General features: G+C 40.5%; 3 protein-coding genes across 3 annotated transcripts; 1 reads left to right on the forward strand and 2 right to left on the reverse strand.

Moving 5' to 3' along the window:
- The first annotated feature begins 1,298 nt into the window (after window positions 1–1,298).
- On the forward strand, window positions 1,299–10,719 carry LOC108054749 (uncharacterized). The gene is made up of 7 exons (XM_017137810.3): window positions 1,299–1,524; window positions 5,690–5,775; window positions 5,842–6,041; window positions 6,273–6,478; window positions 7,648–8,705; window positions 9,293–9,484; window positions 10,044–10,719. The coding sequence occupies exons 2-7, from the start codon at window positions 5,707–5,709 to the stop codon at window positions 10,176–10,178; spliced, it is 1,860 nt and encodes a 619-aa protein (XP_016993299.2). The 5' UTR covers window positions 1,299–1,524; window positions 5,690–5,706; the 3' UTR covers window positions 10,179–10,719.
- A 56-nt stretch (window positions 10,720–10,775) lies between these two features.
- On the reverse strand, window positions 10,776–12,827 carry beta4GalNAcTA (beta1,4-N-acetylgalactosaminyltransferase A). Its single transcript, XM_017137812.3, has 5 exons — window positions 12,568–12,827; window positions 12,247–12,506; window positions 11,767–12,190; window positions 11,483–11,701; window positions 10,776–11,426 (listed from the first exon to the last, which is right to left on the reverse strand). The coding sequence occupies exons 1-5, from the start codon at window positions 12,690–12,692 to the stop codon at window positions 11,285–11,287; spliced, it is 1,170 nt and encodes a 389-aa protein (XP_016993301.2). The 5' UTR covers window positions 12,693–12,827; the 3' UTR covers window positions 10,776–11,284.
- A 309-nt stretch (window positions 12,828–13,136) lies between these two features.
- LOC108054750 (dnaJ homolog subfamily C member 11) lies at window positions 13,137–15,815 on the reverse strand. The gene is made up of 6 exons (XM_017137811.3): window positions 15,579–15,815; window positions 14,945–15,521; window positions 14,174–14,471; window positions 13,999–14,115; window positions 13,514–13,937; window positions 13,137–13,456 (listed from the first exon to the last, which is right to left on the reverse strand). Exons 1-6 carry the CDS (start codon window positions 15,651–15,653, stop codon window positions 13,322–13,324), a joined length of 1,626 nt encoding a protein of 541 aa, XP_016993300.1. The 5' UTR covers window positions 15,654–15,815; the 3' UTR covers window positions 13,137–13,321.
- Window positions 15,816–16,051: the final 236 nt, after the last annotated feature.

Raw genomic sequence — 16,051 nt, forward strand, 5'->3', positions numbered from 1 at the left:
GGCAACCGGCGGGGCATCTGGATGAGCTTTTTTCAAATACACTTTTGTTATTAAAACGCAACTCGCAGCTTGGCGAAAAGTGGAGCATCTTCGAACAGTCGGCTTTCATTTAAATATTTAGAATTTAATCAATCTATTTGACCCATTAGAGCAGGTTAACACTGTACAAAAAACGAACTTGTTTTTGTTCAGTAGATGCACCCATAAACTTGTATAGTCGCACTTTGGAATTAAAACTTTGCTAATATCAATACAAAATTTGTTTGCTAATTTCTGTTACACATTTGGAGGTTTAGAGTCGCTCGCTAATGAACTTAAGCACGCGTTTTGAAAGTCAAATCGTTGGTAAATAACGTGAATTTTAATTATAGAAGCTTTGTTTCACGGCTCAAACTTTGGAGCGGCTTATCAGGAACGTATATTTCAGGAATTTAGATAGAAATCGTGCTAAAATTAAATAATTATGTTCAAGGTTGTAGTTTATTTATATAATTTAGAAAAAAGAATTTAGTATAGAGTTTTTCAGGGGAATATTTCGTTCTATTAATTTTTATTTTAACTCGTAATTTTTAGGAAGATATTTTATTATATAAGGTTTTATTAAAATTCCTATTATTTAAAAAAAAATAATTTCAAAAATGTTAAATCAAAATACATATTATTAAAATTCGTATTTTTGAGGAAGATATTTTATTCTATTAAGTTTTATTTCAGTTCCTATTATTTAAACAAATGGTTTCAAAAATGTTGAACAAAAACACATAAAAATTCCGACTATTATGATAGTTTTTAAAAATTTAGACCCAATTTAAAGTATCTTAAAAAACCTTTTGAAAATAGAAAGGGTACCCAATATTGGGGATTTAATACACTTCCATTTTTCTCTATTGTTAGATCAATTTAAATTGATCTTGAAAACTTAGATCCAACTTTAAGTATCTTAAAGAAACTTTTCCAATTATAAAGGGTACCCAATATTGGGGATCGAATGCACTTCCATTTTTCCCTATTGTCTGAGCAATTTTAATTGATCTTGAAAACTTAGCCCCAACTTAAAGTATTTTAAAGAAACTTTTTCAAATTATAAAGGGTACCCAATGTTGGGGATCGAATACACTTCCATTTTTCTCTATTGTTTGATCAATTGGCGTTAGTTGCGTTTGTAGAGAGCTTTGTAAGCTTTGCAAGCAAAATTGAGAGCGATGCTCTCGGGCGAACAGGTCCGGAGCAAGTTGCCATTGGATTGGATCGCTCTGGTTGGTATGGGTATCGTGTAGGGATCGCTGGTGGCAAGTGATCGCGGATCGGAGGCCTCAGTACCGCCCGAGCTAGCGACGCGTCGAGATCTGAACACCCGAACCGTTACTACAAACTTACACTGCGCGAACCGTTACACTTTTGTGCTGGGAGCGATCGAACACTAATACACTTACCACGAATTTCCCGCACATCGAAGAGATTTTCCTTCCCCCCATTGAACTGTACCTGAATAGTTGCGTTTTTGGAGTTTTGGAAAAGTGCACAGTGAGTGGAGTGGAGTGGAAAATGAGAAAATGAGAGATTGGAATGGAGAGAGTGGAGTGTGTAGGTTGTCTATGGAAGAGGAGCTCGAAACCGCAGTTAGAAACGAGTTTTCCCTACGTGTCTTTGGTTTTGGTTTTGGTTTTGGCCCCATGTACGTGGAAGTACTCGCTTTTTGAAGTGAAATTCGAAAACGCATCCTCCTCGTAGAAACCATGTAGCCATGTATCTGCCAATGTGTATCTCTTCTTGGCCAGATGATTCATGTACGGTGGGCACTCGTACGTACACTCGATTTATTTCCCCACCGAAAGGCACCGACGGCGCAGTATTCCGTATTCAAATTGAAAGAACAGTGGCAGTGAACTATAAATAGAATTATTTGTTTTCATATACCGACGGAACCAAAAAAAAGCAGAAATGGCTCGGCAAAAGTCGAAAAGTGTTCGCTCGGAAATTCGCCCAGTAAATGTATCTGTGTATCTTTGTATCTCTGCATCTGTATCTGCTAAACTTTCGTTTAATTTAGCCAAGTTCAAACGGCGTCTACAGCTTGTTTATGTCCGCTTGGCTTGAACTCGTGGATCGCTTTTCGTGTGGGTGCCTCAAAATTGGCAACTCGACACACAGATACGCAACACACTCGCACTTTGGCTAGAACATAAACATATATAGATAATGATACATGCCTGGCGCATATATAGACGTTAAATTTCGCCTACGTTTCGATTCGATTTTCGGAAATTTCAACAACAGAACGGCGGCGACGACAACAACACCTTCGCTTTTTTTTCGACCATTTCAAACTCGTTGGTTATAGCCTGATATTTGTTTATTTTACGATTTTGTTTGCCATTGCCTACGTATGCGTTCTGGCATTTGGCGATTTGTGATCAACGATCTGGCTTCTCGCTTCCCATTACCCCTTCCTCCAAAAACCCCGCCCACTTCGGTGGCGTTTAACCCATAGCAATACATCTACTCCAATTTTGTTTATCTAATCAAGAATTTTGAATACGAATTCTTCGGGAGCTCTTAGAAAACTGTTTTTGAAAAGAAATTAGATCACAAAATCAAATTCTGCTACAAATATTAATTTGCATATTACCAACAGGAAATGCACTTATTTGTAACCTAGTGATTCATTGCGTTTACCATAATTTTCTCGGGAATTGCATATGAAAATTAAGAATTTTTCAAAACTCAAATCATGTTTTCCAAATTCTACCTCTGATTCATAACTTGCATCCCACCTTTTCAGATTAATGTTTACTTTCGCGTAGGATTAGCGTTAATGAGTAAGCTTATTTATAGGTCTGACTTTTGCGATTATAGAACTTAATTTTTAATTAATTGAGCCATAAGACCATACATTTCATTTAAAAAAAACATTTTACTTGTTGGTACTTAAACAGTTTCTTAGAACCAAAATTTAATAATTTGTTAGTTGTTTTGCATATTATGGTCTCTTATCGTAGGTAAAACTTTCACGTGCCATATAAGAAATAGTTGGCCATATTTAAGTAGAAGTGGAAATCAGAAAGTAACTTTAGTAATTTATTTTTTTAAAAAGTTATTTAAATCCTATATTGTGGCAGTTATAATCTGTGATCTGCAAACAGCACTAGCGGTCCAAATCTATCTATAAAAGAAGGCTATTCCAAAATAATGCTAATTTTAAAAATGCCCAAAAATGCTGATCTAATGTATAATCCCTGAAATAATACGTAATGCCATATTTTTTCATTCATAAAATCGTAAAAATACCCAAATGACTTACAAATGCGGCACGTAGTTGTTCAACGGGTTAATTCCAATCGCCAGACAGACAGCAACATGTTTCCTCGGAGCTTCGATCCGAGTATACGAGTATATGAGATCATTTTGACCTGCGTGTGTACACTGTACATATGGGCACTTCCAAAATGTCGCTCGGGACATTTGCACACCTTTAAAGTTGAAAAAAAATTGTAAAACAATGGATTTTAATTTTAATTATGGGCTTTTCTTTTCACTCTTCCCAAGCTCTATTTTTGGTAAAAATCTTGATTTTGTACCACTTTTAGTTTTTAAGATATCGGTAAAAAACTGCCGTATTCGCTCGGGACAAAAATAGAAGTGGATTTCGGGGAAGTTCATACAACACCAGAAATTAGCGAATTCTGATGGAATATTTCAATGCGATTTTTTTTAGAATGTTGTTCAAACATGTCGCTGTGAAATGCTTTTGGTTTTACTCAAAAATTCTTGCCGTTTTTTTTTTTTTTGCCGTTTCAACCACATTCGCTCGGGACATGTCGCTCGGGACATTTTTTCCGACTGTTTTGTAAAGCGGATTTCTTTACCTCTATCTCTCAATTGCTGGATGTTTTGCTTTTAACTTAATAGTTTAGTATGTGAATGAAGCATTCAGTACAGAAAAATGTCACATATTAGCATTCCTATAGGATAAATTAACAAAAGAAGACAGGTCCAAAAAATAACAAAAAAATAGCCAAAAACTGATTTTTGCGTATATTGGTGGGGTTTGTCATAAAAATAATCAAACTATACTCCAAATTTGTAGTAAAGCTCAGTATCCAACTAATTAGAAACTAATATCGGGGCAAAATCATGTGAAAATATGTTTTATTCAAGTATCAAGGTTTTTGGCTTGGTGGACTTTTTTTTGGAAGTGCCCATATGCAAAAACAAAACAAGCGCTCGGCTCTCTGCGATTTGTTTTTGTTTTTGTTTTCGTCGCCAAAGTGAGGCCCAGAGAACTGCTAAAAACGTGCTGAGATCGGGGGAACCAAGACATAGTATATACTATAGTATATAGTGGGTGGCGAGGGGGTGGCGGAGGGGGAGGAGGGGGCGTAGCTGGCGGCGGCATCAATTAGATTTGGCCTTTTATTTATATTATGATATTTTATGCGTGTATTTGGCTGACGTGAGGCATTATTATTTGTGTTTTTTGTGTCTTTATTAGCTCTATTCCGTTGACCATATGGCGGAGCATCCCCATCCCCATCGCCGATTTCCATTTCCATTCAAAAGGTGATTTATTTAGCTCGCCTTGATTTGATTACTTAAGCCAGTTAGCCAGTTAGTTGACGTTTTTCAATGCAGTTGCTGTCAAGAGCTCCGCCTTATGACATCATCGCCGGTCGGTCATCCTTCTCGAATTTTTGCATCATCTCAGACTATCTCTCTACCCAAGGTTATCGCTGAAAATCGCAAAAAAAAACTGCATACACGTCAAAATAAGCTGCATATACACATGTACACTCGTACATATTCCGACCCAGACAAAAAAGGAGTTTAAGGACACGCCGAAAGTGAAAACCTGTTTGACATTGAATTTTCGACTTTTTGCCTCTGCCTTTTGTCTTGTTTTTTTTTTTTGCGTGTGTGCCAGTTCTGAAAATCAATGCCATCTTTTTTTGAGGTTTCCCTGCCAAAGGGTATTCATATTTTAAGGGCCCGGAATATTTATAATATTTAGAATCGCAAATTCAAGGTCATCACAATTTATTGTTTAAATTAAAAGTTAATAGCATATTGATAATAAGAATTTATTAAGCCTTTTAAATAAACATTAATTTTTATGAAGCAATATCTCTTTGAAAGAAAGTGCCAAGCGGTCTGTAGATATAATAGATATTCAGACAATAATTGCATTTAATTCAAGGGGACTCATTCTCAAGTTCGTTTAAAATTATATCTCTCTCAATATCAGTTTAGATGATATTAACAAACTTTAGTAAAATATTTTTTAAATTATATTGAAAAAATCCATTTAAATTTCTGTTTTGTAAAGCTTAGCCTTTGGAACCATTTGTGTCGCTTTCCAGAGCATTTCATCTCTCCGTGACAGCCTCCGCCTGTTTTTTGTTCATTGTTGCTCGGCATTCCGTGCTTTGTGTGCTCAAGTGATGCCCACTTCAGATGACTTAAGCTCCATTAATGCGCCAAAAGTTCTCACTTCAGAATGAATTCAGCCGAATGCGGCCATTTTCGAACATTTGTTCATTCGCGTGGGTGGGAAAAATGCTTGGGATTCTTGCGAACCGCCTTGGAGCGAAATCAACCTGCCATTCGGGGTCACAATCCGTGATTACGTGTCTCGCAGACACCCACGAGTCGTTTTTGAATAATTTATGAATGATACCCGTTTCCGTTTCAGCAAAAAACTAATTGGAAATGCAGTACTCGAGCAGTTCGGAAAATTACTCATCCTCGTTGCGGGACAAGCCTTCGAAATGGGGCAGGGTAAGACCTTGATAGATGACCCATTAGATAGTAAATCAATATAATACCTTACTATCAATCACTTAGAACGACAAGAACTACGCCTATAAGAAGTCATCCTACCAATACTCAAGTTCCGGCGACAACAGTGTTTCGTATCAGGGCAAATCCCCCGACCAGAACATAGACCAGTTGGATGCCCTGCTGGAGGATCTGAAGCAGGAACGCCAGATCACCAACAGGGAACGCGATCTGCTGCCCAGCAATGGAACTACTTATAGAACACTGTGAGTTTTGCTTACACCCAAAAAAAAAACGATATGCATATCGATTTTACATTATGTGGTATGCGGCCCCGTAAATTCGATATGCTCGAAATGAGTATTTCATGTTAAAACTATATGCGTTTTGCATAACCGGAAATTTACATGCCCAAATCGATTTTACGGTGACATGCTTTTTTTAGTGCGTAGACCTTGTTTTATATTAATTTATAATTATATATCATTTTGTTTTAGGGAACGCACTGATCCTTCGGGCACTGTAACGAGGACTACGCGAGTGGTCAAGACCAGCAAACACTCGGGCTCCGGTGGCCAACAGCCCTTCATTGACGATGTGGAGACCTTTAATCCCACCGATTATAGCACCCTTCAGTCCACGGCCAAGTACTCCAGCTTGAAGAGGGACGATTATCAGACCAAGGAAAAGCCCTATACTTTGGGTAAGAATCGGAAAGATACCTAAAGTTTAGAGTACCAGCTTAAGTTTCGTAATAGCTTTATCATACTGGAAATCTTTTTAATTTATTCCCTACACCGAGAAAAAAAAACTGTTCTCAACGTTCCTGATTTCAGTATTTTCGTGCTCAAAAGTGAGCCAATAACGGTTCTACTAAATCAAGAAGTATTCTCGATTTCAGTAAAAGTTTTCCTGGTTTCAAGAAGAAAAATTCTCGGATACAAGCATGGGCGTTCTCAAATAAAATATATCTTTTGTTCCTAAAATTTTTAAAACTTTTATTTTTTTTTTGAAGAATCATATTTTAAACTACACATTTCTTTACTTTTTCTTGATTTTAAACCTACTTTTAGTTTATAAAAAAGGCCCTAAGATTCCTGAACATATATTTCCTCACCTCAAATACAATAATAAATAAATTTAATTTATGTACACCCAGAAAAAAAAATGACCTAACATGTCAAAAAATGGCCTAGAATTTAGGTAAAATTGTCCTAAAACTGGAGCTAAGTCCTTGAATGGCCTAAAATTTAGGATTGTATGACCTAAAATGTTAGGCCATTAATGGCCTAAAATGGGGTAATTTTTGGCCTAGATTTTAGGTAATTGGCTGCCTTAAAATATAAGAAAACCCCTATCCAAAATTTTGGGCTTTCTTTGGCCTAAAAATTTGTACTGAAAAATGTTTCATATTATAAAGTAAATACAGAGAAATTTATAGCTAACTCGAGGTCAATGTCGGCTTAGTCTTCAAGAAGTCGTCATTATTCCAACACACAAAAACGAGCGAAGAGGCTTCACTGTTTAGCAGTGAAATCGCTGTTTTATTCAACGATCGAAGTGGGTTACCATGCAAGCCGCGCTATAACTGGTTGGGAATTATAGCGTCGCTAGAAAGGTATCAGAGTTCCGTGCAAATTTATTTAGGTAAAATGCATAAATTTTAAGGCCCACGATGACCTAAAATATTAGGCTATACGGGACCTAAATAGTAGGGCAAATATACCAAAAATTTAAATTTTTAGGCAGTACATGACCTAAAAAGGAACATTTAGTCCATTTAAAATGTTTTAGGCTATGCATGACCTAAAATGTTGTCCATCATTTTTCTGGGTGTAATATTTTCTAATCTCAAATTTAAAATAATTTCAGCCCACTCCCCCGGCGGAGGACACTACGAGAGCAAGACGAAGCTCTACGAGAGCAATCGCACCATTAACAACAACGTGGAGCTGCTGCCCGCGACGAGCAGCACCCATCAGACGTTGACCAGCGGCACGACCATCGACAAGGAGCTGCAGGACATCGCTTTGAGCGATGGCATCCTGCCTGCTCCGGGCACCAAGGTGACCACCACGGTGCGGACCTACACCTACGAGATTCCGGCCACGGGACCGGGAAGCAACACCAGCACCATTAACCGCACTCACACGCTGAACAACTCGAACACGCTGAGCAGCAGCTACAAGCTCCACGAGAGCCACAACAACACCAGCCAGAACTTTACCCAGTTGTCGCCATCGCACTCCCATGCCCCACAGACGGTGGTCTACAACACGGAGAGCTACTCCACGCTGAACAGGCCGAACAATGATCGTCCGCTGGTCACCAACCAGTCCTACGAGATTAGGGAGCACAAGGAGACCACCACGCGGGGAGTGAGCCCCCAGCCACGCCAGCTGCCACTGGGATCGGGTCCCTCGGGAACTCCGCCCGGCAACCGTACCGTCATCTACAATATCCACAAGACGGATAACGTGAGCACAGTCAATGAGCTGCCGCCCCAGCAGCGCTATCCGCCGCACAGTCCGCCGGCTGCCCACAGTCCTAATCCCAATTACGGAGGACCCCACAGTCCACCACTGCAGCCGGGAGTGAATCGCTATTACTACAAGGAGACGGAGACCTCGAATACAGTGAACAGCATCCATGGACCGCCAAATGGGGGACCCTATGAGCCGCAATCCGCTCCCCTGAAGCAGCTGCCGCCCAACAACAACGCGTATCCACCACAACAGCCACCGAATGGCAATGGTTATCCACCCAATTCAACCACTTACAGCTACAAATACTCCTCGACCACCAACTCAAACAACCGACGTGGTCCGGACTACGGATCCCCATCCCCATTCCCCGTCGATGGAGTCGAGTATCCAGTGAACAGCAATCCTCCCCAGCGAGTGGACGATCTGATGCAGTCATTCGGAACTGTAAGTATTCCCTGAGCATAATAAATAATAATGAAATCTTAATTATAATAATAATATCACAGCTTTCCAATATAATATCATAGCTTTCTAAATTCCAAAGTTTCTCAAAAAATATAACTTTTTTTTGTTTTTACAAATTAATCTTTAAAGTTTCCAAAATGATTTCTTCACACATGAATTTATAAATCAACGATAAAAAGCTGTAAAAGCAATAAAATAGCTTTCAAAATTCAAAAGTTTTTCAAACAATTTAACTTCTGATAAAAAAAAAAAAACATTTTTTTTTTTGACAAACTAATCTTTAAAAGCTTCTAAAATGATTTCTCAAATGAATTAATAAATCAACGATACTTTTAATTGCTTTAAAAGCGTACCTCTAGTTGTAGTAACTGATAAGATATTATGATATCAAATTACCCGGCTGCCTAAAAAAGTAGTTAGAGATTAGAATACAATTACAATTATGATACCATAATTACCGACTTGTTTGGTTAAGACTGGGGTGCAGATTAGAAGTAAATTACTTTAGTGATATCATAAATACACATAAATACACAGTGATTTATATGATTCCTTATCTTTTTTAGACCACCGACCATGTGGATCGCGTGGACATTGAGACGCCGGTGCGCAAGCGCGAAATCGAAACGGCGGTGGCCTCGCCCAACCAGCAGCATGTGCCATCCGTAAACAAGGCGGGCAAGGAGGTGTACTATCCACCTGGTCATGATACCATTGTCATGAAGCGCGAGGAGATGCATGCTGGATCGGCTTCAGGAGTGAGTTTTTAGTACACAGAAAAATAAACCGATATGAAATAGGGTTATTTCTACCTTATTTCATATCAATTAAAAGCCAATAGGATTTATGTCAAATTTAAGATTCAAACATATCAACATGATATTTTATCATATCATAAATATACCAAATGTAGTATTTTTTGAGCAAATAATATAAAAAAAGATTAATATAATCTTTATTCATATCAAAATGACATGAATAACGTTATCTTTAAAAAATATCAAATTGACCATTACCATTTTTTTTAAAATATGGTTATTTCTATCTTACCTCATATCAATTTTTTATTGATGATTTATGATTTATGTCAAATTTAAGATTCAAAAATATCAACATGATATTTTATCATATCATAAAAATACCAAATCTAGTATTTGTTGAGCAAATAATATAGAAAAAGATTAAAATGATCTTTATTCATTTCAAAATGATATGAATAACTTGATCTTTAAAAAATATCAAATTGACCATTACCATTTTTTTTCTGTGTATCAGGAGAGATGGAATCAGATACTGATTATTTGAAATCCTTTTCAGGGTCGCTGGGCCAAGGGATCCGGAATGTACGAGTACGAGTCCGGCTCCAAGTCAAAGACGAAAACCAAGTCCGGCGGCGCCGTGGTGCCCGTGTGCCTGCCCCTCTGCTGTGCCATGCCCTGCTCCATTATGTAAACGATGGACGCCGCCTGAAGATCGTATCTTGTACATAGGTTTCTAATATTTGCCGTTAATAGGTCTAACGCTAAATCCTGCCCCCCGCGTCTTTAATTGCTCTCTACTAGGTCGTCTAACTTTTATCGGGTTTGCTTGCTCTAATCGTTGTAGTCGTAATTTGTTTGCCAAATTTTCTATGTCTATTATATCTATACGTTATTATCTATGTATATAATTTGTAAAGCGTCAACTACAGCGATTGTTATAGTTTTTGTTTCGCCCCCAACTTAGATTGCTCAAAATTGTTGCTCAAGCATTTAAATTTCGATGCCAATTGTTTTAACTATAATTTGCATACCGCATACCAAAACACTAATAAATGAGCCGTGGAATCCAATTCCCTTAATATTATTCGTTTCGCCAGCGCCCCCGAAAACCCACTAATCATAAACCATAATCGTAACTGCGACTTAAAAGGTAACCCAGTCGTTACAGAGCCATAAAAACTATCTCTAATACACGTAGTAACCATAATAAAAAACGAGATCTAACAAACGAAGCGATGAAATGTTTGATTGGATTTGGAAATGCGTGGGTTTTCTTTTTTTTTTGGTATAGTAAAAGTTTTTATAAGTTTTTATTTTGGTATAAATCGTTCTGATCGAATAACAATTTGCATATCACAAAAGTAATATCTACATTTCACCTTGTAGGAGTAGGTGTAGCTGCTGTCTTTTGAGAAGTTTAATAAAAAGTACATTAGTCGAATAACAAAAAACTAAATCAACAAAAAAAACAGTAAACAAAATCAACAAAGGGGTATACTATATATATAAGTATCATTGAGCACTTTGAGTAGTGAACGGGAGGATTATTGCTACAGAGAGACGAGTTCTTACTGTTTGTTCTTCGAGTACGAATTGAAGCTAAATGATGGATTAAAAGTATACTACATCGTAATATGAGTATAGTTACTGGACTTACTACCATTGTACACAATATGTGTGTCTAATATTGTAATCATGTGTCCATGATCTGACATTCTATTAAAAAGAGAGACTCTACCGTTCGTGAAAGTAATGTTGTCCTTTGTACATACGCATATATTAGACAGTTTGGAAAGGCTAACTCTTGCGCTCGGAGTTCTTTAGCTCGGCTAAATACCAAGTGAAGGTCGGAAACTGCTTGATGCTATAGATGGCATACTTGATCGAGTTGATTCCGTCCTGTTCTATTTTGCTCATCCCGTTCTGGAGGTTCTCATAGCTGTAAAGGAGTAATAAACTATAAAAAACATTCCAAATTATAATAGATATACTCACCGCTTAGGATTGGCCTTCTCCTTCTGATGCTTGAGCATCTTGTAGCGGGCTATGTTGACGGGATACCTTGATATGAATAGGTTGGCATGCTTCAACCGATTGGACATGTCGTCATCCTCGCCGCCCCAGCCGAAGAACGAGTTGGAGAACCCATTAACGGCCTGGAAGTGCTCGCGCGTCATGGCGGAAACGCCTCCAAATATTGATCGATAAGGCAACCTAAAAGAATCAAGTTATTCCACATTGATTATGCTCTTATCTCTGTTTCTGTGGCTGCGGCCCACCTAAAGTTCAGCGTATCTATGGCCACCGACATGTGCCGCGGCTGACGTGGACAGTTGTAGAGATTGCGGTCGTCCAAAGGCAGAAGATCGACATCGTGGAATATAAAACAGTCCCACTGATAAAGCTTTAAGGCCTCCAAGTAACCGATGTTCATCATGGCAGCCCGATTGAAGGGCTTCCCATTGGTCTGCTCCACAATGAAAATGCGATAGGCGATGCGCTGTTTCATGAGGAAGGGATGGATGTTGCGCAGGAAGACGGACAGATGGGCGTAGCGATCGCGGAAGGGCACCACAATGGCCACATGCTGCTGGGCCAGGCAATCATCCGGCTCGAAGGCTCCGCCAGGACGCAAAAGAGGACCCAGCTCGGCTTCGATTATGTCTAGCGATTCGAGTGTGGTGTTGGGCGTGATGGGACCACCTGAGAAAGAGGATTTTAAGATCTGGCTAGAGGAGAATTCCTAAGGAAACTCTCACCATCACGGGGATCGGGATCAGTGCAGTTGGCGAGGAGGGCGGATGCGGATTTCTTTGTGCCCACCAGGAAGCGCGTTAAGTCTTGTGGAATGGAAGTAAAGTTTGCCGTGGCAATCACAGTTGGTGAGGTGCTGGAGGAGTTGGCTTTATCCAGGAGCTGCCTGTCCTTGGACAAAACGAGCGGAGCAGCGGGCAGCCCTCCTCCTCCCTCGCTGCTGGCGTTCCCGTAGATATGAGCATATTTGTGCACGCGCCGAATGCTGTGGATAAGGAGAGATATGATAAGATTGATAAGAATTCCAGGAAATCTAGAGCACCTACCTCAGCTTGCTAAGCGATGTGCCGCTGGCTCCGTCGGTGCGGAAGCCCACAAAGTTAAGCACCAGCAACAAGCAGATTGCGCCGGCCAGGAAGCGGATGAGATTCGCCTTTGTGAACAGGGACATTGTCCGTCGGTTGCATCATACCTTGCTCGAAGCTCGGGCGCTGCGAAATGGCATTTTTAAGTGCAAAACATTCGCCCACCGAACAAAAAGCGTTAAAAAACTCCAGGGTCCAATCAGAAAAGTCAGCTGAGTCGCCCCCGCGGCCAGGGTTGCCAGAGTTGCGCAATGGCTGCCGATAGTTACTATCGAAAAAATTTAAAAAGACCACCTCTAGCACTTTCACTTTTAAATTGATTTAATATTAACTAAATAATTAAAATTAAGTTATAATAACAATTACGACTATTTCTTAGTTTTGTGGTTTATTGCGCTGTTCGGATCTCGTGAGTATCTAAGCAATGGCTACCGATAGTTACTATCGCTACATTTGAAAAAACCTTCGCTAGCACTTTTACTTTTTAAATTGAATTTAATTTGAACTAAGTAATTTAAATTAACTTATAATATTTCTTAGTTTTGTGATTTATTGCGCTGTTCGGATCTCGTGAGTATCCCATAAATAGCGAGTTACAGAGTGGTATTGTAAGTAGGGGAAATATTTGCCCCCAAGTCCTGGGAATGGGTCTTTTCTATCAAGAATAAAAACAAGTTACAAACACAACTGAAGATTTAAACTAATTGCAGTGCCACTATCCTGGCAATGGCAGTCGCAGCGCCTCGTTGTCCTTGACGTTGATCACTTTGAACTGGTTTTGGTAGGTGTACTCTATGCGCAGAATCTTGTCATCCCCGATGCTGGGATCATAGAAGCCAGGCAGGTCGCTCTGTAAGAAATTAGGATTCTTAATACATCAGAATAACAATAAGTAGAGGAGACAAACCTTCGAAGAGTCGTGCAGATGCAGGGTTCCGTCTTTAACCATACATTGAATGGGCACCGTGACATCTAAAGATTGTTCCGGCTTAAATTGGCTGCCGCCCTCCGCCGTGCAGCCGTAAACGGCTCGCGTGACTATTAGACCCGTCCTCGCCAGCTCCTCGGTCATTATCCTATTGTACGTCGCCTGCATCAGGTGGATGGCGGCACTAGCCTCATTCCGCTTGGCCGAGAGCCTCTGCTCGTTTTGCCTCTTCGTCCGCTCCACCTCAATGCTCTTGCGCTCCGCCTCCATGGGGTCCATCACGGTTTTCTTGATGAAGAACCATGCAATCACCGGGGTCACCGAGGCGTAGAATACCGCTGCGGGCACTATTTCATCGCTTAGATGAATAGGAAACACGTACGATTGATTTGAACGTAGTATTCTGGGTGGGAAATTAAAGGTAATTAAATAGAGCTTCTTTTAGTCCTTAAGTAATCACCCACTTGAATTTTAGTATGACTCCCGAGGGCACGCCAATCGAAACCGTCGCTGTCACAGAGCTGTACTTGGAAACCTTCTTCTCCACGCCATACTCGCCCATAAAGCCAAAGGTTCCAACCCTGCGGTAAAAGAATATCATTAGTTAAACTGGATTTTGAAGTTATTTAACCCTTCTACTTGGCCGCCAGCTTTAGTTTTAGTTCGTTCTCCATCATTTTGCGAGTGTAGGAGAGCCCAAAGTACACATGCGGCGTGCCAATCACCAGGGACGAGCTCAGCGAGTACGTCTCCTTGGAGTGATCGATCTGCGTGGACATGGAGGACTGCGGACCGGCGTTCAGCGTCAAGCTGCCCATCGTGTGCTTGTCCAGCTGGACGGCCAGCGTGGAGAACAGAGCGGGTATGACGCCGTGGTCCCGGAAGTTCAGGTTAGTGCCTCCGTTCAGCGTCAGCTTTTGGCTAAGAGTGCGGCCACCTGGAAAATAGGTTATTGTAATCTTTGCATATTTCTATAGGATAAAGATAGATCAATTCCGAAAACACCAAAGTTCGTTTCAATAAAAATATAGTTTAAAATTAATGGCATATTTTTTTTTTTTTTTGCATATTTGCATAAAATGCATATGCATAAAATATGAAAAATATAAAATAAACTCAACTATTCAAGATTGACCATTTCATAGCCTAACCTAATTTACCCGAAGAAAATGGTTTGTTCCTTTTCGTTATTTCTGAGATATCTAATTTTTCCCAAATTTAAAAAGTAGGGGAAAAAATAGTAAAAGGAGCAGAATAGCATATTTCCGATATGCATCCGAATTTATTACATTTGAAAAAAATATGACACCTACCTAGAAATTTTGGTAAAAATCGTACCAAAAATGGACAAATATGCAAAATCCGAGGTCTAGTAATCTTCATAAAGATTATCTAATGATAAAGACTCACCCTTGAGACCCAGGAGGAAGCCGTTTCCCGCTCCGGCGCACAGTTCCAGCCAACCCTTGTTGAGTAGCCTTCGTCCGGCCACCACGAAGCCACCGCTGCCATTGCCATTGGAGGAGTACAGATTGCCACTCATGATGATCATGTCCTTGCGCGTGATGGGCGCCTCGATGGACTGGGCAATGCTCATGGAACCGATCTCCACGCGCGGCATTTCGGAGTCATCGTACGGGGCAAAGATCTCGGTGGCATTCACGTTGATGGTGATGTTGCCACGCGGATTCGTGCGCTGCTGGAGGCGTCTCTCCGCCGCAGCCTGGGCCAGACGCTCGTACTCCTCGCGAATCTCGGCTGGGGTCTTTGTCCGGTGGAGGATCTCCCAGCCCTCGGTGCGCAGACCCTTCTCGCCCACCGAATCGTAGATGGCCCGCTGCTGGGGATCCGAGAGCACCTCGTAGGCCCGCTTGGTGCGGTTGAACATGACCTCGGCCTTCTGCTTGCTCTCCGGCTCCAAATGCTTGTCCGGATGGAAGATGCGGCTCTGTTTCCGGTACGCCGTGTTGATCTGCTCCGCAGTGGCCTGGAATTTGGGAGGATTAAGGATTGGAGGGCTTTATCAACCGGCAACTGCACTTACATCCCGGGGAAGATTCAAGAACGTATAGTAGTTCTCGTCCAGCTCCGCGTCGGATTCCTCGTGCTCCGATGCCATGTCGGCGTTTGCTGCTCGGATTTGGAGAGGGGCGGGCTCGGGGCACAGCGCACGGACCTCACCGGCGTTCTATGTTAATTTGGGATTTCGAAATTTTTGGCTACTTTTACGCAATGAAATGACTATACATGTGTTGAATGTTCCGATAGTTGACGATACGATGTTGTGGGATGCGGTCATACTGCCGCAGTACGGTCTCACTTGTGAGCGGCGAACGGCGAACTGGCGATGGGAGATAAGGGCTCACGAACTATCGAGAGATAGTAATGACAAAATTAGGAAGCTTATTATTTCTTTATCCCTATTATTTTGTATTCTTCAGAATATTTAATAAAAAAGCATTAAAAAATACAGCCTATATATTTTGCATTTTTGTATAATCCTGTAGGTACCACCGC

This window comes from Drosophila takahashii, chromosome 2R (assembly GCF_030179915.1).
Source record: "Drosophila takahashii strain IR98-3 E-12201 chromosome 2R, DtakHiC1v2, whole genome shotgun sequence".
Classification (NCBI taxonomy): domain Eukaryota; kingdom Metazoa; phylum Arthropoda; class Insecta; order Diptera; family Drosophilidae; genus Drosophila; species Drosophila takahashii.

Excerpts from the sequence above, each read along its gene's own strand:
- LOC108054749 (XM_017137810.3), top strand. The coding sequence starts at position 5,707 with ATGCAGTACTCGAGCAGTTCGGAAAATTACTCATCCTCGTTGCGGGAC. Across the intron at positions 6,042-6,272 it reads GGAACTACTTATAGAACACT|GGAACGCACTGATCCTTCGG; the intron begins GTGAGTTTTGCT and ends ATTTTGTTTTAG. Across the intron at positions 8,706-9,292 it reads TGATGCAGTCATTCGGAACT|ACCACCGACCATGTGGATCG; the intron begins GTAAGTATTCCC and ends TATCTTTTTTAG.
- beta4GalNAcTA (XM_017137812.3), bottom strand. The coding sequence starts at position 12,692 with ATGTCCCTGTTCACAAAGGCGAATCTCATCCGCTTCCTGGCCGGCGCA. Across the intron at positions 11,702-11,766 it reads ATAGATACGCTGAACTTTAG|GTTGCCTTATCGATCAATAT; the intron begins GTGGGCCGCAGC and ends TGATTCTTTTAG. Across the intron at positions 11,427-11,482 it reads GAGAAGGCCAATCCTAAGCG|CTATGAGAACCTCCAGAACG; the intron begins GTGAGTATATCT and ends ACTCCTTTACAG.
- LOC108054750 (XM_017137811.3), bottom strand. The coding sequence starts at position 15,653 with ATGGCATCGGAGCACGAGGAATCCGACGCGGAGCTGGACGAGAACTAC. Across the intron at positions 14,116-14,173 it reads AAACTAAAGCTGGCGGCCAA|GGTTGGAACCTTTGGCTTTA; the intron begins GTAGAAGGGTTA and ends CTTTTACCGCAG. Across the intron at positions 13,457-13,513 it reads ATCTGCACGACTCTTCGAAG|AGCGACCTGCCTGGCTTCTA; the intron begins GTTTGTCTCCTC and ends AATTTCTTACAG.